A 26,412-nucleotide genomic window follows, 5' to 3' on the forward strand; every position below is an offset into this window, starting at 1 on the left:
GATCAGGCCCAGTTCAGTTATGAAATACCAATCTTAAGAAACCAGTTCTGTCTCCTGGGTTCTTAAGTGCTGAGTTTTGTGGGTTTATGATGAAAAACATCTTCAAGAAATGAGCTAGGCATTGAGTCAGAGAAACAGAGATTCACTCTCACCCTCGAGCCATCGTGGAAAGGCCTTCTCTCCACGTGGAGCTAAAGGTGGTGGAGAGGTGTCGGGCCCATCTGTCCCATCTCTCACCTTCAGGGTTTTCACCACTGGGGGCTTTTTATGCTCAGGTCCTCCTCTCTGCCCCTCTCGCCTCATCCCTTGCTTCCTTTCCACCTACTTAGGCTCTCCTAATCTTAAGGACTGAGTTTTTCTTGAAATTCACAATATCGGCCATTACAGGATAGAACTAGTATTCGGAGAACACACTGCTTCTGGATCGAATCATCTCTCTACCTTGTTCCTCTCATGGAAGATGAGAATCAGGCTTGGAAAGTGAGCCAATTCTGTCTTTTGTTCTTATTTTTAACTTACAATAATAGAATATTTTCAGTTCCGTGGACTTGTACGGAGTGCATGATTAATAACTAAGGTGGGGACCAGAGAAGCAGTCAGCAGTAATTACATGATGGGATTTTTAGCGACACCAAAATAAACCACAAAGAAAAAAGAAAAAAAAAAAAACTCAAGGGATGTAGGACCTCTCAAGGGTGCTTACCCACATTATATAAGCAAGTTAAAGTTCCGGTTTCTCAATTCCTCATAGTAGGAGGGGCCAGGGATGGAGTGTTTTGGGTTTTTTAAAAGTTTTTTGTTGGAGTGTAGTTGATGTAAAATGTTGTTAGTTCCAGGTGTACAGCAAAGTGATTCAGTTATACATATACACATATCCACTCTTTTTAAGATACTTTCCCCCATAGTTCATTAGAGTACTGAGTAGAGTTCCCTGTGCTCTACAGTAGGTCCTTATTAGTTATCTATTTTATATATAGTAATGTGTATATTCAGTCCCAATCTCCCAATTTATCCCTCTGCCCACACCTTTACCCCTGGTGACCATAAGTTTGTTTTCTGCATCTGTGACTCTATTACTATTTTGTAGATAAGTTCATTTGTACCCTTTTTTTAGATTCCGCATATAAGCGATATCATATGATACTTGTCTTGGAATGTTTTTAATCAGAAACGGAAAACCCTCAAGTTCAACAATCTACCTCCTTCCAAGTAGCCTTCTGCCCCAGGTTTCGGTGGCAGTGGCCTAATGGTAATCAACGACTTCAATTTCTCTAGTGGCTATTAATGTATGTTTCACTCAAAACAATATAGGCTTTTTTCCTTTATGTAACATCTAAATAGTCTTAATTTTGCTCCTTAGCAGTCGTATACAGTTATTGCCTACCATCTGGAAAGTTCCCCTTCTTGGCCTAGTTATAGAAGAGATATATTTACCTTTGAGAACGTAAACATATGTGTAATGTGTATATGTGATATGTAAATGCATGTGAGTACGTTTACATCTTCGGGGTATTTAATATCATCATTATTATTTACAAATCACATCCCTGGGACTTAGAACTTCATTTGCATTGAAGTCCATCCAATCTAGATTGCCCCATGCTGTATATTATCTTTTTTTTTAAAACTCAGATTGTCAGAAATTCTTATTTTCTATAGATCCGTAGTTTGTGAATACACTGTTTGCCAAGGCAATAGGCAGAAAACTCGGTATAGGAGCAGTAGCAGGGGAAAGCAGTGGAAAGCACGGACGCCCAGTCAGCTGGGTTTCAATCCCATTGGCTCTTACGACACACGTGGAGTTGGGTGAATCACTCCATTTCTTCATCCCATCATCCTGGAGTGATACTGGTCACAACTCACGGTGCTGCTTGGAGGATGAAATGAGTTCATGCATGAGCAGAGCTGGCCTCCCTACCTTGCATACGGCGCCCAGTGTGCGTCAGTTAGTGTCCTGGGTTGGTTACTTCATTACCACGTTGTAGCTCTATCATGCCCCCATTTGCTGGAAGGACAGCGCAGACATAGGGAGGTTTTAGCCCAAGGCTGATGTGGCCCCCTGATGCCCACCTGCTTTATCCCCCAGGATCATCGATGGGCGTGACCTGATGCCCCTGCTTCAAGGGAGAAGCCATCGTTCGGATCACGAGTTCCTCTTCCACTACTGCAACTTCTACCTGAACGCCGTGCGCTGGCACCCACAGAACAGTGAGCAGACGCATCTTTCTTTCCATGCTTGTAGGGCTACGTGCAGTCACAGCCATGGGAACAGAAGAAACTGCAAGAGGGCGTTGCTCTCATGAGATGCCCGAAAGATGCTCAGTTTTGCTTTCTCTGTCCTCCTCCGCATTCCTTCTTCTCTGACGCCTCCCGGTGCCCTGGTGGTCCAGGCAGGGCGTCACACATTGCCGTGACACGTGCTTGCAGCTTCCTCAACCTGGGAGGACTTCCTTTCTTTTCCCTTCCTGGTTAATGCTTATCCATCCACCCCAACCCCCCTGAAAGCCGTCTTCTCTGCCTGCTGTCCTGTAGCTTTTGCGCTGGCACTGAGTGCCCTTGAGATGTTTACCCGACCTTATCTCCCGAGCCTCAAAGGTAGGGGTCGTGACTCATCGATCTGTGTTTGGTCACGGATCGTGTGTATTTGCTAGATGTAGACATTTAAGACAGAGTTCAAACGCTTTGATGTTATCATGGGTCCCAAACCCAGGAGTGTTGTAAATCGTGCACTGTATCAGTGACGGGACCTTCTTTGGGTTTTCCAACGGCGGATACAGGGGTGCATTTCTAAAAAGCATAAAGGACCAAGTGGAACCAAGTGAGAATCGTCGGTGTAGTGATAGGTTCACATCTGGTTTTCACGTATTTAAACTTAGAATTGCAGTAAGGCTCACATCGCTAAGATGCCTAGGAGTCTATGGGAATCCAGCAACTATTACACCCCTGCTGTATATCCCAGAGGTAGAGGCTGATATTGGACTTTGAGGTTCCTCTTCAGTGGGAGAATGACACTCCCCACTTCTCTAGTGTGTTTTGGGATTCTGCTCCCAGAGGCGAGATTCTCAGAGCAGCTTGTTTATCCCCTGCAGCTGATGACTTTGTAAAAACTCAGGTGACTCTGATACTGGATTTCAATGTACCCCTCACCCCATTCTGCTCACCCAGTCAATTTACCAAAGACATCATTTAAAGAGCAGCTGCTCCATTATTCTTAGAGTGGAAAATTATAACCCTTCCATTACCCAAAGAGATCACACCAGGTTTACCCTTCAACGTTTATACTTTCAATCTGGACGGCTTCCTTGAGATAGCTTCTGGAAGACCAATATGGCAAAACCATGGATGCACGATTCTAGGCCCAGAGGGACCCTATTTACGTATCTCATCAATGTGTCCATCATTCCTAACACCCTTAGGAATGCTGTCTCTTTTTAAGATTATCGGCAGCATTTATATCTGAGCCATCTCATCATAAATGAGAGATGTGGTCCTCGCCACTTCCTCTTATACGGAGCCTGCGAGAAGCGTAAAGAACAAAGTCTCGGGGGACTCTTGTTTGTTTAAAGAAGGATGATATCACGTCCTGAGCCTTGCAGAATTGCATTTAAATAAAGCCAACCCCCTCGAGTTAGAGGAGCCGGAAGAAACCTATTGGGTCAGGGGCTGGAGAAGCACATTATGTGGAGGAGTAAACAGAAAAGGGACAGGAAGAGGCAGAAAATAGGAGTAAGTGAGAAAAACAAGACCCAGATTCTGACAGGCAGCTGGCCTGGGGATAAAGCTTGCTTCTAAGACAACACACAAGTGACATTTTGTCTTAATGCAGTTCCTTACTATCTTCTCTATTGAAGCAGCAGCACATGAGGAAAAATGACGGTGTCTCCACACCGGAATCATCCATCTAGCTAAAGGGTCTCAGGAAACCGTGGGTTTTATGAATCGTCTCATCTACTTTTCAGATTATGCCTGAAACTCAGTAACAATGGTTGCTGCCTTGGCTGTCACACATGGCTCCATGGCTGTTTGCTCAGTATTTCATCTGTTCATTTGTTGTACACGTATTTATTGAGCACCTACTAAGTGGCACCTTCTGGGCTAGGCTGCGCACCTGTCAGTGAGCAAAATAGACCAAATTCTCTGCCAGGGAGTTGCTTACCTCTTAGCTCAGGACGGGCTGAAGGCTGTGCAAACAGCTGGGAATGCACAGGTGTGTAAGGAAGTGTCACCCGTGTGTGTGGAGTTACCTGTCAACTGGAGAATACAGAAAGTAAACTAGTACTGGTTAGAGGAGATGACTGACATCGTCTCGGATCTGTGCTGGTAGGAGTTTATGGTAATCAGTACACAGGAGACACTTCCCATAATTGTCAGTGGTAAGAGGGCTGCCTCCTGGCCTCCAAATACTTTGCTAGAAAAGAAGAGAGACATTTAGGATCAGGGTTTAGAAATGTAGCGTCAGGGCAGCAGTGAGCTGGAGCCACCTCCGGATGGCTCAGGCATCTTGCCAGCTTGTTGGGAAAGCATTGCTACCTGGAAGTCAGCCAGGCGGCGAGCACTGACACCCTGGCAACTGGCAGACGTAGCAAACGCACGCCCTGTTCCTCGCTCAGAAAGCACAAGCTTACCGGCAGTAAGTACGCTGGTACCCGTAAACTAGAACTGAGTGGTGGTGTGGTTAAGATCCAGTTGCCGTTTGTCTTGATCAGTTGGACGCCTACATGTTACAATTCCCACCTTGTTACTCATTTTCCCAAAAACTTAGAGCTGGAATGCTGTTTCCACCCTTTTAAAACATGAACCCCTTTCAGCTTTTATATACAGTGTCTTCTCTATAATTGAATGATTCTCTCATGATAATGTTTCTGTAATTTCGTTGTCTCAGCAAATTGAATGGCCTAACTTAATCATCTCATATCCTTACGCCCACTGCATTTTAGAACTCACGAAAGTGTTATTAGGACACCGGTAACTTTTCTTGCATTACAATGGGAATTGTGAGTTTAAATTTACTGTTCCGCGTGTATTCAAAAAGTTTGGCTTTAAGTTTTGACCTATGAAGCAGTGGTAGTAAAAATTCAATGTAATGACAACTTGATTTTATGGTAAAATTTATCTTAAAAGACTGGTAGTTAGCTCTGAGATTCTGCTGCAGACTTTCGAGCCGATGAATATAAGTCTGTAAACTAAATGCTCGCACTAGTGTGAGAGTTTCCAGGCCAGCTGGTCGCACAGAAATCCATGGGATGTGGTTATGCTGGTGTGGAATCCAAGGAGCCCCATAAATCCTGCTAGCTTTTCAATTCAAGTTTGTTGGAAACTTCTCTCCTGTGACTTCTTTTTAAAGCATCATTTGAAAAACCTCAGTAGTGCACCTGAAGCGTACATTGTTTATAGAAAAACGATAAACAATTTTGACTTTTAAGGCTTCAAAATAAGTTTTTAAAATCTTAAATCACAACAAAAAGCAGTAGGAAATTAGGATTCATTCCAAAGAAGTTTGTTTATATCTAGCTCTTTTAAATGTGCCTTGTTTTGAAAATAGGAGATAAGTGAGGTTTAAAATTGCAACAGCATTACAGTAGTAATTGAGGACAAATGCTTGCTTTGTTCACTAAGATTTTCACCCAGTTAAAAAATTAATTTTGCCTCTAAAATGCACCTAAGGAAAGAGAGAAGATTCTAATTACAGCTGCCTATGTCTCAGGAGTTGATTGGTGTAAGAAAGGCTATGCTTAGTTTTTGTCTTTATTAATGACTTCAGTTCGTGTTGGTGATCTGATTCCCCTTTGTCTGATTATCGGAAGTTAAACCTGAAGGGTCAGAAACAACAAATCGAGGGCCGAAGCTGAACTCACGGGGGCTGTGGCATTTTCAAATGAAAGCTGCAGAGAACTTTCCTGTACTCCAGCTTACCTTAAGAAGGAGAAGCCCTCGCCCAACCAGAACTTTTGTTGCAATTAAGAAAAAGCGCATATACGTAAATCACTTCAAGCATATATTTCAAGTCTTAGGATTTCCTTTTCCTTTTGGTTGAAAATCTCGACCAAAGGCTGCATTCCCAACAGCTCTTGACCTTTGCGATATTCACCCACTAATTCCTTCACCTGCCTTCTCAGCCTCGTATCGCGGGACGTGTGTGTGTGTAATTGTAGGAACGCAGGGTGATGTGTCCCAGGATGGACGGAATCTGCTTTGCCCACAACCTAAGAGAAGGTGTGATGGTGATATAGGAGGATGGAAAAGGTTTCCCGGAAATTGTGTTCAAAGTTTATTCAATTTGTTTTATCTCATTATCACTCAGACGCTTCAGTAACGGGCTTATCGTCCCAACCATTCATTTCCTTTAATGGAAAAACACCGTCTATAAATGGATTTTTTTTTTGTTTTCTCCCACATGTATTTTTATATGGCACTTCCTATTACCTTATAAATAATATTAGACCATTTTTGAAACATACATCTACTTTTTTTTTATTGGAGTGTAGTTGATTTACAATGTTGTGTTAATTTCATCTGTACCACAAAGTGACTCAGTTATACATATATACCTTCTTTTTCATATTCTTTTCCATTATGGTTTATCACAGGATATTGAATATAGTTCCCTGTGCTCTACAGTAGGACCTTGTCGTTTATCCATTCTATATATGATAGTTTGTATCTGCTAACCCCAAACTCCCAATCCATCCCTCCCCCAAATCCCTCCCCCTTGGCAACCACAGGTCTGTTCTCTACAGACATCTAATGCTTTCCGACTAAAGTTTTCACATGTCTGACCTAAGATTACATTAATTCTTGGACGAAAAACGTGTCAGCCATGACTTCTGTTCATTTGTCGCAATGCAACCTTGCTTCCTTACAGAGACAAAATACATCAGAATGGGAGTTTCTTTCTCGAATGCCCAAAGCGCAGTGTTTCTGAACGAGTCCTCCAGTGTTAGCTCAGCACCCAGCTTATTCGCAACTACCATAGGCCACTTCTTCTGCCCTTTCCCCCCTGACGTACTCGCTCCTACTGATTTTCTGCAATATTTTGCACATCTCTGTTCTTCGATGTCAGCGTGGGGCATATGTCAGTTCTCACAGTATTCCTGCTTGTTTCTAGCTCCGTCCTGATTAGCTTCCATCTGCTAGCAGACCTCGGCATTTTCTATGGGAACATTTTAGTTCTAACCAAGGCATGTTGTAGTGAATATTTGTATTAAGTATTTATATTAGGTATTCATATTTATATTAAATATTTGTGTCTTCCTCACCTTCGGATCTTCTATCCACAAATGTTTTGTGGGTGGTTTTAGGCTCTTCCCTCTGTTACTCTCTTATTCTTTTTTTATTTTTAACATCTTTATTGGGGTATAATTGCTTTACAATGGTGTGTTAGTTTCTGCTTTACAACAAAGTGAATCAGCTATACATATACATATGTTCCCATATCTCTTCCCTCTTGCGTCTCCCTCCCTCCCACCCTCCCTATCCCACCCCTCCAGGCGGTCACAAAGCACAGAGCCGATATGCCTGTGCCATGCGGCTGCTTCCCACTAGCTATCTACCTTACGTTTGGTAGTGTGTTATGTCCATGCCTCTCTCTCGCCCTGTCACAGCTCACCCTTCCCCCTCCCCATGTCCTCAAGTCCGTTCTCCAGTAGGTCTGTGTCTTTATTCCTGTCTTACCCCTAGGTTCTTCATGACCTTTTTTTTTTTTCTTAGATTCCATACATACGTGTTAGCATACGGTATTTGTCTTTCTCTTTCTGACTTACTTCACTCTGTATGACAGACTCTAGGTCTATCCACCTCATTACAAATAGCTCAATTTCGTTTCTTTTTATGGCTGAGTAATATTCCATTGTATATATGTGCCACATCTTCTTTATCCATTCATCCGATGATGGGCACTTAGGTTGTTTCCATCTCCGGGCTATTGTAAATAGAGCTGCAATGAACATTTTGGTACATGACTCTTTTTGAATTTTGGTTTTCTCAGGGTATATGCCCAGTAGTGGGATTGCTGGGTCATATGGTAGTTCTATTTGTAGTTTTTTAAGGAACCTCCATACTGTTCTCCATAGTGGCTGAACCAATTCACATTCCCACCAGCAGTGCAAGAGTGTTCCCTTTTCTCCACACCCTCTCCAGCATTTATTGTTTCTAGATTTTTTGATGATGGCCATTCTGACTGGTGTGAGATGATATCTCATTGTAGTTTTGATTTGCATTTCTCTAATGATTAATGATGTTGAGCATTCTTTCATGTGTTTGTTGGAAGTCTGTATATCTTCTTTGGAAAAATGTCTGTTTAGGTCTTCTGCCCATTTTTGGATTGGCTTGTTTGGTTTTTTGTTATTGAGCTGCATGAGCTGCTTGTAAATTTTGGAGATTAATCCTTTGTCAGTTGCTTCATTTGCAAATGTTTTCTCCCATTCTGAGGGTTGTCTTTTGGTCTTGTTTATGGTTTCCTTTGCTGTGCAAAAGCTGTGAAGTTTCATTAGGTCCCATTTGTTTATTTTTGTTTTTATTTCCATTACTCTAGGAGGTGGGTCAGAAAGGATCTTGCTGTGATTTATATCATAGAGTGTTCTGCCTATTTTCTCCTCTAAGAGTTTGATAGTTTCTGGCCTTACATTTAGGTCTTTAATCCATTTTGAGCTTATTTTTGTGTATGGCGTTAGGGAGTGATCTAATCTCATACTTTTACATGTATCTGTCCAGTTTTCCCAGCACCACTTATTGAAGAGGCTGTCCTTTCTCCACTGTACATTCCTGCCACCTTTATCAAAGATAAGGTGTCCATATGTGCGTGGGTTTATCTCTGGGCTTTCTATCCTGTTCCATTGATTTATCTTTCTGTTTTTGTGCCAGTACCATACTGTCTTGATTACTGTAGCTTTGTAGTATAGTCTGAAGTCAACTCTCTTAATTCTTGAAACGCGTCATCTTTTTTATGTGACCACTGCATGTCTTTTGAAGACACACTTGATAACAATACCCTGCACCCTTACGTTTATTCTATATCTCCTGTCTAGCAGATGCTCTGCTACGCTCTTTGCATATGATGCCTCTTTCAATCCTCCTTATTAAAAGTGAATTTGATTATATTCGTATTAGATTTGGCCGTAACGGAAACAAAAAGTCACGGTAGCTTATATCAGAGGGAGGTTTCTGTATTCATCTCGTGAGTGAAGTCTAGCGGTAGGTGGTCCACAGAGTTTCAGGGATGCAGACTCCAAGCTCCGTCCCACCACCTGGAGGATGCAGCAGCTTCTTCTGCATGGAGAAGGGTGATAGTGTCCACCTACGGGCAGCAGGAGGGAGCAATGGATGGAAAGAATGATGTTCCCCAGGCCAGAAGTTGGTCACCTGTGCACACCTGGTATCAGAGGAGGCTGGGCAGTGTAGCCTTCATTATGGGTGTCCGTGTGCCCTGGTGACACCCCACAACTGTGGGAGCCTGAGGATAGTTTCAGTCTCTACCAAAGTTATTTACAGATGAGGACGAAGAGGTGTCAGAGGTCACAGAATAGGCGTGCAGTAACGAGTTGACGCCAAGTTGGTGCTAAACCAACACTGGCTACTTTGAGAGTCTGCCCTGTGGTAAATTGGAACTTCTTCCCCCAAGACAATAAGTTCTTTTATTCACACTCACAAAGATGATTCTTCTTCCTCACTGTTGTCTCTCTGGCCATCTCCACAGCCCCATGGACTGTTTCTGGAATTCATGCGTGTCCTCTCATTCCCTAAGTCCACCCATCCTTGGGGACCTCAGCTCTGGTCTCCCCTGGATGAACTCTGACCCTGATCCACACCCTCCCACTGCCGCCATGTCCACCCTGCACATGCCTCTGTGTACACGCTTTCTTGAAGGCAAAGGTGACGTGGAGACACCCCGTGGAGAAATCTCTGACTTCCTGGCTCATTTATCTGCCGTGACCAAATGTCACCAAGCAGCCTGGATCTCTGGCTGGCTGGAGCCTGTGTTGGCACTGAGTGATTTTAGGCAGGACGCCCCCAGTGGCTCTGGAGGAGAGACACACAGAACATACCGGGCTTCCTGTCTGCGCCCATGCCGGCTTCCGTGGCGGCAGCTGGCTTCTTCCCTCTTTTCCGGTGTCTTCCCGTTCATCCCGTCGGCCCGCTCATCATTAATTTACCAGCACATTTTTATTGAGCATCTGTTCTACGTGAGGCCCTGGGCACTGGCAGTTCACAGATACATTCACTCTTCTATGTAAGGCCCTAGGTACTGGGCATTTATCACACGTGGGAGGTAACAGTTCTTGTGTTCAGAGAGCGAGTAACCTAGAAAGAAATGGAGTCCACAGACGGTGGTAGCCCTTCAGGGCTGAATGCACGGTAGAAACTGCTGAGAGGTGCCAGGAAACAGGGGTAGCTTCTGGCTGGAGACCTGGACAGGCTCACGGAGGAGGAGTTGTCGGACCTTGAACAATGGATAGGATTTCAACACACAGAGACAGTGAAGGGGGTGGGAGACTTTAGCACGCCTTGTGTACCCACTCAGTTGCAGGATTCATATTTCCGTCCCCCCAAATGCAAAAAGAAATGCTTAGTCAAGGGGAGTGTTTTGCTTTCGGGCACTTAGGCACGACTCGTGGAGCTAGGGTTCCTCTAAATCTGAATTTAAAAGCAGGTGCTCTGGGTCACAGCCCTTACCTGCTTCCTCTTCTTTCTCGGTGTTTTTGTATCTTGAGTCTCAGTGCAACCAGCGCAGGAAGCTGGCAGAACCGGGTCTATAATCCATGAGCCCAGTGCTGGGTCATTGAGGGTCTGGGCTACAGAGAATGGGTGGACACGAGTCTCAGGGCTCAAGAACAAGAGCCCTTGGGTGCGCACTTCTCTGGGAGCATGTGTGAAGACACTAGTGCCCTAGGTGGCTCCGTGTGGGCCCCCATCCTACAATCTTTGGGTCTAAGACAAAAATGTGGCATTGATGTCGGGTGGCTGGCTCAGGACAGGGGAACACGGCTGGGGGACATCGTGGAAGCAAGGAGGTCGCCATGAGCGTGGGGACCTTGGGGTGGATTTTCAGACGTCCGTCCAGGAGATGATATCAACATTACTAAGGGGGCAAGCTGAGGGTCCCAGTGGGGTGGTATGGGCCGCTCACAGTGGGAAAACACAAAAGTCTTTGAAATACTTCTAGAAGGACTCCAAGATGGCGCTGTGTAGTGGGAAACACTGCTAAGTCCGAAAACCCCAAATGACTCTGGGTGGCTTCTGTATGTACGCAGAATCCTCCAAACATCCAAAATAAATCTTGCCAAGACTAGCTGTTCAGCAAGATTCATCCAAGGATGTCTCAATCTGAGTGATAAACTAAGAGCCAGTGTGTTGAGGCCATTTAAATTTTGTTGTCCGTGTTCTTTAAGATTCCTTAGGAGTAGGGGGGAAGGTGTCTTAGGACTTGTATTACGGTGGCAACAGGTTTAAGAGCATAAAGAAACTAGTGTTTTTGTCTGAGATTGACGGCAGCTTTATATTCAAAGCGCACGCAAAGGTGGCTATTACTATGCACCTGGCATTGTTCTGAGAGCTTTACACATGGGCATGGATTGTTAACCCCCAAAGCAAAGCCCCGAGGCCGGTACTATTATTATCCTCACTTATCAGAAAAGGAGCTGCGGCCCTGAGAGGTTAACAGCCACGCCCAGCATCCCACAGCTAGGAAATCGCAAAGCTGGGATTGGAACCCACACTGTCAGAGCCATCAGAAAGGGGAGGAGAGTTCAAGCAGATCGTAGTCAGCTAGCCACCAAGACAGGAAACACTTCTGAGCTCAGAGACGAAGGATGTCTCCCCTTGATGCTGGTCATGGCTCCAGACCGACAAGAATCCTCGCATGAAGGGAAAAACGCTTTGCAAAGCTGACTGGTATCTGTTAGGCAGAACTTAGCATCTGATGTCTGCAGAAGGTCGTTCCAGTGCCGCATGGACAGAAAAAAACGGGCTTTGCATTCTCTCTGTTTCTGTTCTTGGGGACCCTGTGTGCTCAGGCTTCGGGTTTCTCTGTCAACGGACCTCTGAACCCTTTCTGGTGGCTGAGTCCCTGGGAGTGATCAAAATCACAACAGCTGTTCCTGTCCTGGGCTCTCACGCCCCTCAGATCCCCAAGAAATCCCAGGAACCCACTGCTTATTTTAATTTGGATGAAATAGCTGTTTTACGATTACACTTGGAAGGTGCTGAGTTCAGGGTCTAGCTTAGGAGTCAAGTTTTTCTCACTTAAACTCTATTTGCCTTTTTGTCAAAGGACTGTGAACTTTCTTTTCTCATGAATCCTCTCAGTTTTTTTCCAGTGGTGATTTTGCATAAAAATGGGTTTCACAGGTAGGTAGTGATCTCCACAGCATTTTTTTTTTTTTTTTTTTTTTTTTTTTTTTTTTTGCGGTTCGCACGCCTCTCACTGTTGTGGCCTCTCCCGTTGCGGAGCACAGGTTCCGGACACGCAGGCTCAGTGGCCATGGCTCACGGGCCCAGCCGCTCCGCGGCATGTGGGATCTTCCCGGACTGGGGTGCGAACCCGTGTCCCCTGCATCGGCAGGCAGACTCTCAACCACTGCGCCACCAGGGAAGCCCTCCACAGCATTTTCTATGGCCTTGACAAAGCAGCCCTCTAACTGTATGTCATCTTTGTCCTCTAATAGTCACAATTATTTCTGTTAAATTTTGGAGTGTATTTTAAACCTAAGTCGAATTATTGTTCCCATCACTACTTTTAGACTGTTTTTTTTTTGAAAAAAATGTTCCATTTAATTTTCCTGCGTTCTCCCTAGAAAATGTAATAATTGCTTCCTCTGGTCAGTGGGCCTCAATTGTAAGAAAGATTCAGATCCCATGGTGGTCAAAATATTTATCTGTGACAGAGGTGAGACAGAAGCACTGGAATTTTAACAATAGAGAAAAAAACTTCTTTAACTCAACATTTTTTTAGTAGTATATGGAGAGATCCAGGATGGAATACATTATTAAAATAATTTTGGTAAACAGGAATAAATAAACCTATTAGAAATATAAGGTCACACCAGGTGCCTCCTGATTTATCACATGATCTACTGATTTACTTTTTTTCTGTTGAAATGACACCTTTGACAATGTCGATTCCTGGGTTTTTGGTGAGCAACAGAACAGACCCTGAAGTAAGCCTTCGTATCTTATACACCTACATGCAATAAAATGCAGCCCAGTTTCTCTCATTTGAGCAACTCCAAAGCGGTCTAAAGAAATAATACAGAGAATACTCAATGTATCTTTTTATAAAAAGTTTCAAAAGTCCAAATTGCGCTATGAAAAGGCAAACACCCCTATAGCTTACCCAAGAAACCTTCAGAAAAATTAGTTCTTCATTCAGCACTTGTCCGAGCTACATTGCCATACCACCGCTGCCCCCTGTGAGGGTACTTGAGGTTTATTTACTGCCTGGTCCTTAAAACTGCCCGCCCGTCAGTTCACACCTGGGCAGGACAGAGCACAGGTGGCTAGTGACGGAATCTACGTGCACGGCTTTCAAAAGCAAGCGGGTAGGGCAGGCCCTTAAATGAATTTGTTCCGGGAGCCTGTACTCTCTTGGGGTTTTAAGCACACCAAGACTTGACTCGAATGTCAAGTTCAAAACAGCCACCAGATTTGCAGCTTTGGGGCCGGAGCAGAAGAGGCTTGCTTCCCCAGGCTTCTGTCTGTAACAGCCTCGGCCCCGCTGACCCTGACGGAGGACAGATTCTAAGTGGCTGCAGCTTCTCGCTGCCGAAAAGGCTTCTGAAGGAGATCTAGGGGTCAAGGGGAATGAGAGGGGGGGACGGAAAGAATTTGAAGGTAACCTGCTTCCTCTTTACCTTCTGCTGGAGAGGGAAAGCAGACCCTGGAATTCTTCCTGCAGCCTCGCAGCCTGAATTCATCTTTAGAAAGCAGGTGCTGAAAGTTGTGTAAAGCGACACAGCCTGTAAGTGCCATCTCTCCCAGCATCAACTACGCGATGGACGGGAGGATCCCCGTTATGGATCCCTTCAGTGTATTTATCTAGGCCGTATGCACATTGCTTGTCTGTGCTGACCGGTTCTTCCCCAAACCAGAGAGGTTTAGTCACCTTTGAATATGCCTGTCTGAGGTCAGGGGCAGTTTGGGGAGAACGTGGGACCCATGGCAATTGTTTTCTGTTAATTCCATTAATTTCTTTTGCATTTGGATCCATGGGCCACTCGATACCTATAACTACAAAATCACCATCTCCATGCAAACAAATGATCGAAGTGAATCATATAGGTGTGTGATGCTTTCTAGTGGGACAGTCTCTATGGTTTTATATAAAAAAGCTGAAAGGATAAAGCGAAGAAGGACATTTTCGGTCTGCACCTAATTCTGCTTGGTTCGTATGTGTTAACTCTGTTTTGATCTGCCACCTTTTTCTACCCAGGAAACACTTTTTAGACCTCTGTCAGAGCTTGTGTGATGAGTAGTCAGCTTTCAGAAGGTCATAACATTGTAGGATAAACAGGAAACCAAAGATCTCACAATTATTTGTCGGTAAATTAATTTTTTCTAAAAATGGCAATATTGGGTGTTTAATGGAACACAGAAGTTACATTTTAAAAACTATGTAGCCATCCTACTCTGGGGTCAAATTGGAATTTTTAGCACCTTTATTAATGTATATTAATATATATAAGGTATATGTGATATTAAGGTATCACATACAGAGCATAGAATTCCAGTTCAGCCATTTTTAGTAAATGTATAGAGTTCTACGACTATAGTCAAATCTAATATCAGAACATTTTCTTCACCCCCAAAAGATCATTTCTGAAACCCAGCTGCAATTTCTCCCCATCCTCACGCCCAGCCTCACTAAATTCTGGATGGGATGCGTCTGGGCTTTCTTAAAAGGGAGGAAATCAAATGTTAGCTGAGGTCCTAGCGTGTTTCAGATGGTTCCTGATGGCTATATGTATGTGTACACGTGTGTACATGTGTATGTGTGTGTGTCGCGTTTTACCATCTCACGTACATATTAGCACTGAGCCTCCCTCTTCCCTCCGCTTTGTTTTAAACACAGGCCGCGAAGCTTAGCATCTTGAAGTTGGAGAACAAAAATGGTCAGAGCTCGGAGCTTAGAATCTGTTAGTCAGTGTGTATTTGCTGAGTGCCTGTCCCAAGTTTATGAGACTGAACTGTGGCAGTCCTCTTAGAGTTCTCTGCTCAAACTATTAGTAAGGTTTTTTCCTTTCTCACTAGCTTCTCCCAAGCAATTAGGGGTTGGGAAAAAGATGGAAGAGGGAGAGAGAGGAAGAGGGGAGGGGCAAGAGAGAGAGAGAGAGAGAGAGAAAGAGAGAGGGAAAGAGGGAGAGATGGACCAAGGAGGAAATGCCACAGTTCTAATATGGTTAAATTTGCATCCTAACAGCTATTGCATAATCGGCTTCGTCTCTTGTTCTGTCGCAGTTAAACAGCAATGCACGGGGTTGTTTTTTACGCTATGTCTCTTACCCTTTCGCGCCTTAAGCATGAGAAACCCATTCCGTGCGTAATCGAGTGGTAGGTCTCTGCCTTCTTGCACCGCACGGCAGGGTGATTTCTGTGCATTTTCTCTTGGGGGTGACTCTGATGACCCTGTCCCCACGAAACCCACTTCTGTCCTTGTCAACCACAGGCACGTCCATCTGGAAAGCCTTTTTCTTCACACCCAAGTTCTTCCCCGAGGGCGCCAACGGATGCTTTGCCACCCACGTGTGTTTCTGTCATGGGCAATACGTCACCTACCACGACCCGCCTCTGCTCTTCGACATCTCCCAAGACCCCAGGGAGAGAAACCCGTTAACTCCGACGTCACAGCCCCGGTTTCGGGAGATCCTGGAGACCATGCAGGAAGCGGCAGCCCGCCACGCTGAGACCCTGCAGGACGTCCCCAATCAGCTGTCGCTGGGGAACCTTATCTGGAAGCCGTGGCTTCAGATGTGTTGCTCATCTTCAGGCCTGTTTTGCCAGTGCGACTGGGAGAAGCAGGTTGGGAGAGGAAGCCATTAGCCACGTGCGTCTGGGGGCGCCTGGGGCCACCCCACCTGCTGCATCACAGACGAGCTCGGGGAGCGGCACTGAGTGAAGCCAGCCCTGGCAGCTTCCACCCCGGGACTCAGATCCCTTTTCTCTGTCTTCTCACCTGGAGGCGCCATCAAAACCCCACATTTACACCCTGGGGAAAAAATCAGGGTTTGCAGTATACAGAGGCATAGACATTAGTCACATCTTCCAAGGCCAATGTTATATGAATGCGGTAAGCGGGACTTCAATGAGTCTGGCCGACACCAGTGCAGACGGAGAGCAGGAAGTTGCACAGGTAACTTGTTCATCTCTCAGCCAATGCATGTGATCCACGACATAAGGCCTCACTTACTCCACAAGCTGATGTGATGCTGTGGCCACTGTGATTCCCCTTATAGCGCATCACAAAAAAGAATAAAATTTAAAGAGTGTTTACTAAATCTAACACATGCAACGTTATAATGAGTAAAAGACCATCTTGACCCCATCATGGATGAAGGTAAGTTCCAATTTGGTTATCGGAAGGCAATTACTGTCAGTATTATTTGCAATAATATGAAATACTATTCATGATATATATGTTTATATATATACAGTTTCTTCGAGAAGTTTACAGTATTTAGAAGCTTATCACTATTTAAGTAAAAGCAATAGAGGCTCACAGCTCTGTCTGTGCTGCAGCCTTTTGGTGAAATCCCTCAGGAACAATAATGCCAAGACAAATCTCTCCTGTATGGATTTGCATCCCATAATTTGCAGCATTCTACTTGGGTTCTGCTGTTTCTTTGGTGAATGGAGGTTCTGAACTCAAAGGCCACTTCAGTGATGCTGCAGTCCCTGGAATCCCTTCTAACAGGATCCAGAATTTTTGGCATGTAAAATGTGCGATATTTCATGGGGGGAGAAGGACACAAGCAATCCATCCACGACCCATACCCATGAACGTGACATCTTGAGTTCTTGCAGAATTTAATGAAGAGAGAAGGTGGTTCATGTCCGTACGTGCCCGTACACATGTCCGTGTTTTCTGTGGGCTGATCCTGTGGCTAAGGAATATCTATGCCTCCACCATGAGATGTGCAATTTTGTTTGAGTTCCATTTCCTGCAACCTCAGTAACGCAGGATGAGGCATAACCCGATCACGTCGGAGACTGGGGGTTAGGGGCACAGCTGGCGAGAGTTCCAATGTCTGAGCCACCAGCCCCTCCTGAGGAAAGGATTCACCTGTGCAGAGAGCACTTAGGTCACCTTCAGGCGCTGAACATCCTCCAACAGTATCATGCAGATTCCTTTCCTGTACTGATCCCTCCTCAGGAGCTGTGGTCCATCTGCCTCCCATTCATCTCTTTCGGGAACATGTCTGAACATCTGCTCTTGGCTCAGGGCTTTCTCGATCCCACAAGAGTGCGGGTCAGTGGAATACCCCACCCCACTGGTACCCTGGCCCCTCCGGGCCCTTTGGAGAAAATGTGTACAGTGTGGCTCAGGCTTCCTGACAGTGGACTCTCACTTCCTCTATTTGTCTCCACTGAAGAATTTCTAAGATCCAGCAGCATGTCCCCAGCTCCTCTTTAAGGAGGCCCAATTTCAGATTTTTAATCCTTCTTTTTCTTAAAAAAGAGAAAAGATTCCCGCCCACCCACCCACCCCCCGCCCACTCCCTGGGAATGGTTTAAAGTTGGAAAACAAACAGGATTCTTTGTTTTAATGCGGATTTCTCATTGCAGAAATTGCCCGAAATCTGTCACATTGTTTTAGGAAATAGTCTCATGAAAGAATGCACCAGCATGTTACTAATGTGTTAGGATTATTGCTATTATCATACGGAAACTATATAAAGCCGCTTACGAACTCAGGTTTGAAGATGATCACGTTTACTCAGAATTGAACATACTCAATGCAGATGGACTTTTACAAAACATTTTATGATGTAAGAACATGTGTTTGAGGGTGAAATAACTTGAAGGAGTTTTATAGATGATGTGAATACATAGCTTTGTGTAGAATTAATTGTTTAACCTATACAATGGTAACAGCCAATGAAGAATCCATATACCTCTGGAGGTACAATGAGCTTTAAAGTATTTGCCTCAAAATAACTTGGGTCACCCTTATGTTTCACGATATTTGAAAATCAGGTTTATTTGTCATAATCATAATTACCATAGACTTCAGACCACTGACTATCTGAAAGTTTTGCTTGGAATGTACAGCAGGAAATTGGAATTCCCATCGGTGTGGCCTCTTGAGTTGTATGTGCAAACCTTAGTGAGTTTTGAAGCTTTAAACAAATTCTTTTTTAAAAAACCTTTGTATTTCTAGCATTTCGTAGATGTTAAAGGCTAAGCAAACACTAATCTATAGACAGGGCACTATTTGACAATGTCAGTATCACTGCATGAAAAGCAAAATCACAACCTACCTATCGAGGTAATTAAGGATTAAAGAAAGGAAACAGATTTCAGGTAGCCCTGAAGGACATCCAGTGAAGGATAAAGAAACAGGAAAAGTACTTGGCATCTGTCTGAACAATGCAATCTGTGAAGTCATCGCCTCTGTGCAGGTTTCCCAGAACCTTGTCCTGATGTTAATGCAAAAGTAAAATAAAAGTTTCCTTGGCAATTAAACATTCTGTGCTGTCGTGCCGTGCTTTCCCCCAGGACTCAATTCAGCGAGCGTGTGGAGTGTTTCCTATGTTTGGGGCACGATGTTAATTGATGGGGAATATGGGTTTTAGTTCAGCAAATATTTATGGAATGTCTGAGGCTCCGGGGAGGGGTAGGAAGTGTAGAGATGGCTAAGAAATAAATAGCCCATGACTTTCATGATTAGAGGGCAGGGCAAGGGCCAAGTTATCCATCTCGCACACGGCCTCTTTTCAGGGGCTCACAAAAAAATGTCTAATGTCTTTTTAATGTCAGAAACAAAAACTGAACATTTGGGGTTGAAGATCATAGGTGCACAGGTACCAACGCAGTCGTAAAATAGAATTCTTTTGTGTTTTAATATGGTTTATGTTTTTATGTAACCTGTCTTTATCTTGAATCTTATGCATATGTTTCCTTCCTGGACCTTGGAAGTCTTAACCGGTCCTGGACCCAGATGAAGCAGCTTCTTTGCTCAGCAGATGTTTGGGGCAGAGAAGGGTCTAAATTTTGATACGACAAACCTTGCCCTCTCTTCTCTACCTTTCGACTGGGTTCCCTAGGAAGGCAGAAGTGGAGTCAGACTAAACTGCTGAAGCCATGAGAATAAGGAAGGAATGCAGTGATGCTGGGGCTTAGGTGGGCTCTCACTGACCCAGCCATTCTGGATAAAAGCTAAACCATGCCCGTCGGGAGGCGGGCTGACCCATGGGTCGTAGTAGGGAGAGGTGTGCGTGGATGAAAGATGTTGCTTTGCACAGGCTCCTGTGTGATACACGCCAAGCTTCGTCACCTCCTCTTTGGTCCTGAGAGGATGTAAGGTGTGATGTCAGTGACCAAGTGCCTCGTAAACTATAGCTGCCTGACTCCCCTCACCTCCCATCCATCTGGGCTGCCCTGGCCTCAGACAGGACCGTGTGGGTGCCCTGGCCATCCTTGGTGTTCCGATGCCACGAACCGGGTCTGTGTTGCTACACCTGCCTCTAGCTGACATCACTTCCTACCATCTCTTTGTGTGATGGGCTACGGGTTAAGTGATCGTAATTTACCAATATTTAAGAGTGTCAAATATTATGTTAGAGGAGCTGTTTCAATTAAGGAAACGTCCACTTACCTAATTAGAACACAAGCAACTTGAAAACGACCCATGTGTTCATGCAAAGGAAATACTGTCATGAAGCAATTTCTCAGTTTTCTGAGAACTCAGTGGACCTTACATCTAGGAGAGCCTCAGATGTTTGCCCTAAAGGTGGTTCTCCTCATGAAGTTCAGATCCTCTAAATGACCTCTCAGGGTACTGCTGTTTATCTTACCCATCTTCAAAGAAGCTGATTGTCAAATGAATGTATAATATATTCAAAACAGAAATAGGGCTTCCCTGGTGGCGCAGTGGTTGAGAGTCCGCCTGCCGATGCAGGGGACACGGGTTCGTGCCCCGGTCCGGGAAGATCCCACATGCCGCGGAGCGGCTGGGCCCGTGAGCCACGGCCGCTGAGCCTACGCGTCCGGAGCCTGTGCTCCGCAACGGGAGAGGCCACAGCAGTGAGAGGCCCGCGTACCGCAAAAAAGCAACAAAAAAAAAAGAAATAGACTCACAGACATAGAAAACAAATTTATGGTTACCAAAGGGGCAAGAGAGGGGAGGATTCAACTAGGGGTTTAGGATTAACAGATACACACCACTATACACAAAATAGATAAAAAACAAGCATTTACTATATACCACAGGGAACGATATTCAATATATTGTAATAACCTGTAATGGAAAATCTGAATATATATATATATGAGTTACTTTGTTGTACACCTGAAGTACACAATATTGTAAATCAGCTACACTGCAATTAAAACAAAAAAAGGCAGATTGTATGGTTTACCCAATGAGCAAACATAATGACTTTCATATGGTGGTCTGGGATATACAATTGGGCTCCCTGGTTATATGAGGATCGCAGGTTTCAAACTGTATTACCTGTGCTGAGGGATGGTGGTATTTTTCTGAAGGCCCAATTTCCGATGAATATATTATTATAAATATGAACTGTGAATTGCCTGTCAAAATTTATGTTGTCTAAATTTAACACAGGGTGCAAAACTAAGTCACACACAAAGATATGACATATTACCTAGTGGGCAGGGCCCCTCAGTAACTGCAGGTGAAGCAGAAACTGTCTCATAGCTCTTACATACGGTTTCATTGCAATGGGTATCGGGCAAGAAGACATATCCCACTTCTTTTACCTTTGGGACCACAGAGACACTCAGGCCTGGCCGGAAGTTCCCCACACCATCCTCTGTGTGTAGCTGCAGAATGCAGAATATCCAGGTAAGGACTCTGAGATGGTCCTAAGGAATGGTGATGCCATGACGGTAATGAAATAGCCTGGATCCCTGAGTCACCACCTGGGGCAGCTCCAGAGAAACCCCTCTCCCCTCATCCACAGGTGGCTGTGACCTGAACAGGATCTAATCTTTTTTTTAAGCCACCGAGATTTGGAGGCTGTTAGTGCAACAGCAGCTGGGGTTACTTACCTTGACTGATAACGCTAAGCTTGGCCACATTATGTAAGCTTGACGTTCTGTGATCATTTTTTGGATTGCAAAAAGATTTTTCCGATCTACTGATGTTGCTTTGAATAGAAGCCTATGCACTCATTTTTAATTTTGATTTTATGATGGGAAGAACCCTTAACATGAGATCTGCCCCCTTAACAGATTCTTCAGTGTACAATAGAATATTTTTAACTACAGGCACAGAATTGTACAACAGATCTCTAGAATGTATTCATCTTGCATAACTGAAACTTTATACTCGTTGATAGCAACTCCCCATTTTCCTCACCCCGCCCCCCCCACCCTGCCCCTGGCAACCACCGTTCTGCTCTCTGCCTCTATGAGTTTCCTCATATAAGTGGAATCATGCAGTATTTGTCCTTCTGTGACTGACTTATTTCACCTAGCGTCTTGTACCTAAGATTCATCCATGCTGTTTACTGAAAGATTGCCCTCATTTTTAAAGTTCAAGGGTGTCTATTATTAAAAAACAAAACAAGGGCTTCCCTGGTGGCACAGTGGTTGAGAGCCCGCCTGCCGATGCAGGGGACACGGATTCGTGCCCCGGTCTGGGAGGATCCCACATGCCGCGGAGCGGCTGGGCCCGTGAGCCATGGCCGCTGAGCCTGCACGTCCGGAACCTGTGCTCCGCAACGGGAGAGGCCACAACAGTGAGAGGCCCGCATACCGCCAAAAAAAAAAAAAAAAAAAAAGAAAGAAAGACAAGCCGTAACATGAGTTGGTGAGGGTGTGGAGAAATTGGAACCCTCTACATCGTTGGCGGGAATGCAAAATGGTGTAGCAGCTGTGAAAAACAGTATGGAGATTCCTCAAGAAATTAAAGATAGAACTACCATAGGATCCAGCCATCTCACTTCTGGGTATTTATCCAAGAAATTGAAATCTGGATCTCAAAGAGATATCTGCACAACCATGATCACTGCAACATTATTCATAATAGCCGGTATGTGAACAGAATCCTAAATGTCGGGCTTCCCTGGTGGCGCAGGGGTTGAGAGTCCGCCTGCCGATGCAGGGGACATGGGTTCGTGCCCCGGTCCGGGAAGATCCCACATGCCGCGGAGTGGCTGGGCCTGTGAGCCATGGCCGCTGGGCCTGCGTGTCCGGAGCCTGTGCTCCCCAACGGGAGAGGCCACAACAGTGAGAGGCCCGCATAACGCCAAAAAAAAAAAAAAAAAAAAAAAAAGAATCCTAAATGTCACTAACTGATGAATGGACAAGGAAATGTGCTACATGCTTTAATTCTTTAAAGACTGTCAACCGTATGAAGGTGGGCAACAGAGAAACTTAAAGATAGAAGTATACTGGACACTACCACTACCTGCCTACAGCCCAGAATTGTGGAGAGGTGATTCTGCAACTACAGTGTGAGTGAGTGAGAAACAGAGTTGCTTGCTTTATACAACCAGCAATTTGATCATTACTTAAAGGTTGAGATTCTTTCTCAAAGTGGAATATTACATTTTGCATCATGGATTATAGGAAAATAGCAGATTTCCAAATATATATGCCTAGGCATGATGGTATTTCTAAGAGTAAAATCTTCTAATGAATACCTTTTTATAAAATATTCTGGCTAGCAGATATTTGGTCCTGTCCAAAACGCCCAAGGACACATCTTGGTCCGCACCAAAAGGTCCTTGATATTTGGTCCTGTTCAAAATTGTGTGGCACGGACCAAATATCTCATGGACCTTTTAGACAGGACCCAATTTCAAGGACCTTTTGGCATGGACCAAATGTCTGATGCACCAAATGTCTTACAAAAGTTTTGGACGGGACCAAATATCCTGCAAGGAATGTTTTTTTAATTCCCTGCAAACTTTATCACTTTTGAAATACTTTCAAAAATATTTCCTGTGAATATGTAAAAGACTCCTGTGAATGTGATATTTTATTTTGTTGATCAGATTTTAGTCTTAGAAAAAGATCAAAAGGTGATGTAATGTTTTTATGCCAACTTCTTTCAGCAACCTTTGAAATAATGCCGTGTAACTAATGTTTAATATTTCCAATTAATCCATGAGATGCTTATTTCCTGTGCTTTTCTTTAAAAGTCAGCATTGAAAACATTCAGTTAACGCAGAGTATCAGTTTCGTGTTAAAATCTGAGGGGCATTTCTGCAGCAAGGTTTGAGAGTGGCGTTGTCTAGTGCCTCTCAGCGAAGGTGACAAGCGCCGTATGAAAAGGCTGGGAGAAGTTAAGAGTTTGAGATAATTCAGAAAAGGGCACTCGTGGCATTTTATCAGGCGAGGCAAATGTATCGGGTCAGTAACTGCTACGAGAGAGAGGTATGAGGCAGCCCATCCATTAGAGCTTGTATCAGGGAGACGTATTCCCAGCTGTAGCATCAGAAGCAGAGGTAAAGTGAGTTTCTGCAACACGTTTCATCATCCTGAAGGTGAGGTGGGAAACGGTCCCAGGGCCCATGCGTTGCTGTGATAGGCTGGCATATGCGATGATGTTTGGTTAGACTCACGCATCCCAGGCTTGATTCCAAGTGCATCTGTGCATTCATTAACTTAATCTTCATGCCATCTCTGTCAGATAGATGTTATGATTGTCTCGTTACAGGTGAGGAAACAGATATAGAAAACAGGATGTAAACAGACTGCTTTATGCTCAGATTCATGCCGTGATATTTTGGTTAAAAAAAAGTAAACGCATAGATTTCCATGGTCTCCATGTATGACTGTGCATGCTGTCTACTGCACGACTCCAGGGGTGACATGAACACACCACCATAGGAAGAGTGCTTTCTAAATTTGTCCAGTGTGCAATGTGGGCCACCATATGTAGCAGGCTTGGTTAGATGGTGACATTGTACAAAGAGCTGGATATGTAAGTCATTGATAGAACTTATTATTTTCACTGGCCTGCCAAGGAACACAGGAAGGTACCGCGAGAATTCAACCCACACATTGAATCTATGAGCTGGCCTATAGACTCGAGACATTTCCAGACAAAAGAAGCAATCTGAGAATACTGACCGTTAAAATGGAGTTCAGATTAGTGGAGCTGGTTTACTGCATTTAAAGAAACAGGCATGTGGTTTTGTGTTTGTTCATTTACTGTTTACAGCCCTCCCTGTGGCGCTTGCTAAGGGTTTGTGGCTTGTTCCACGGTCCAAGCACATTTAAACTTGTGTTTTGGAGGAAATGTCACCTGTCACTTCAGAGCTGCAGCATCGGTTGTCAGTATAAAAATTTCCCAGCACTCTTTCCACATCTCAGATAGAGGCTGGTCCCCCAGACTGGTCTCAGGGTGAGGATGACACCAAACAGAGCCCCAGATGACCCACGATGACCATATAGGGTGAGCAAGGAATAATCCTTTGTTCTTAAGTGACCAAGGGCTTAGATGTTGTCACTGCACCTTTAAGTACCTTCTTCTTGACTAACTCATGTCACCACTCTGTTTCTGCAACGGAATAATGATTAAATTTTGCCAGATACTTCATCACTCATTTTTTTCCCTTACAGATCAATCTGCTAAGGAATCCTGGGGCATTTTGAACACTGGAATGGTTGCGGCTTAAGCAGGCTTAGAAAGATATTTTAGGTAGTTGGAAGAGAGGAAAAATGAGGATGGCTTTGGGCCAGGATGAAAAACAAACAAACAAAACACAAAAATTAACATTTACGCTGACTGAAGTTTCAGAAATGTACACATCTCCTAACCTTTCCTGAGTGGGCTTTAGGGAGGTAAATAATCACCTCACTGGGTGACATCTTACAGGGCATGGAAATTTATCAACGACTGTACAAGTTAAATGTCTCTGCTTTAACAATAACAACAAAGCCTACATTTAGTGCCATGTTAAATATGTTGAAAATGTTTCATCTTGTTTAATTGTATGTTTAAAATTTTTGACACTATATTTAAAGTAAAAAGAATATATAGTAGGAACAGTGATATATTTTAAATGCCAGTAAACCATCTTCTGACCTTTCATCCTTTGAATTGTTTGCCCTTTTTATTTTCACCCCAATAATGTTTAGTGAATTCTGGTGCCAAAAAAAAAAAAAAATTATACAGTGTTCTTGTTTTTCCATGACAGTGTTTTAAAGGGCGACTTGTGTTAGGGAAATATTTAAAGCCATACTGCATAATTTCCATCACAGCAAGGCAGTGTTAAAGATTTTCCAGGGCTATAAATGATTCTGCTCATGTATAGTTGTTTAAATTCAACAGTGATGACAATTAGAAGAGAATGACCAAGCCGAAATGAGACAGTGACTTATATGCATTATAGTGGGGGCGGGGGTTGGAAGCGAGAGGAAGATAAGTGTTCAGTACAGAAGCAAGCCTTAATCATCCCCACTTCTGTTTATGGTGCATTTCTCTTAAAAGATGAAAAAGTAGAGGTCGGAGGACTGAAGTTGCCGTGGGTCGCAGTGTGGCAATTCTCCCGTAATAGACCATCTTCAGTGATTCTAGATAATGCATGAGAAAGCACTTGATGACTGCTTCTGTCCAAACAACTATTTAGCTCCGGGGCAGACAGAAGAGGCAGAATTTCAGACCTTCACCTCTCACTGTCTTGTATGTCTAACACGTGCAGGAATCCAGTGTCAGCTCATCACTTACCGTGCTTTAAAAATACATATTTCTCTGCAAAAGATGGCCTCTGTGCTTCTCTGCTCCAAGGAAGTTTTCTAGAAGTACAAGAAATCCCTTCCGAAGATGTGGAGATTTATTCTAGGAAATGACAATGCTTTTGAATTGTCTTTCGATGAGATCTGGCCACGAGCAGGGTCCCTAACAGCTAGATGGCATGCTGCCCTTTCTAGAAATTAATGGCCGTGACAAAACTGTTTCTGCAGCAGCCCCGGCGAATATGTTAACGCGTACTCAGGGAATGGCCTACATACTAAGCGTCGCCCATCCAATTTGAAACATTCAGCAGTAGCACGGAGCCAGCCCTGTCCTCCGCTCTCCTTCTGGTGTTCATCTAGACCAACCACTTTGGCTCAGCTTGTCATTTCTCCTCTTTGGAACATAACCACAGAAATTTGCATGCTCTGGACGGAAAAGAACTTGACCGAGTGAATGAATGGGACTCTAAATCACTAATTTTGAGGACTGCATTTCAACATAAAAGAATTCAATTTCTGTAATGTAAGTCACGCCAGTGCCTGAGAAGG

At 44.2% G+C, this 26,412-nt stretch overlaps 1 protein-coding gene across 1 annotated transcript in view; it reads left to right on the top strand.

The window, feature by feature from the left end:
* The window catches only part of STS (steroid sulfatase), a 186,108-nt gene extending 167,439 nt beyond the window's left edge, over positions 1-18,669 (top strand). Inside the window, 2 exon segments of the mRNA XM_032620276.1 lie at positions 2,087-2,208; positions 15,656-18,669. Coding sequence (XP_032476167.1) covers positions 2,087-2,208; positions 15,656-16,029 — 496 coding nt within the window. The 3' untranslated portion in view covers positions 16,030-18,669.
* The last annotated feature ends 7,743 nt before the right edge of the window (positions 18,670-26,412 follow it).

This window comes from Phocoena sinus, chromosome X, assembly GCF_008692025.1.
Source record: "Phocoena sinus isolate mPhoSin1 chromosome X, mPhoSin1.pri, whole genome shotgun sequence".
Taxonomy (NCBI): Eukaryota; Metazoa; Chordata; class Mammalia; order Artiodactyla; family Phocoenidae; genus Phocoena; species Phocoena sinus.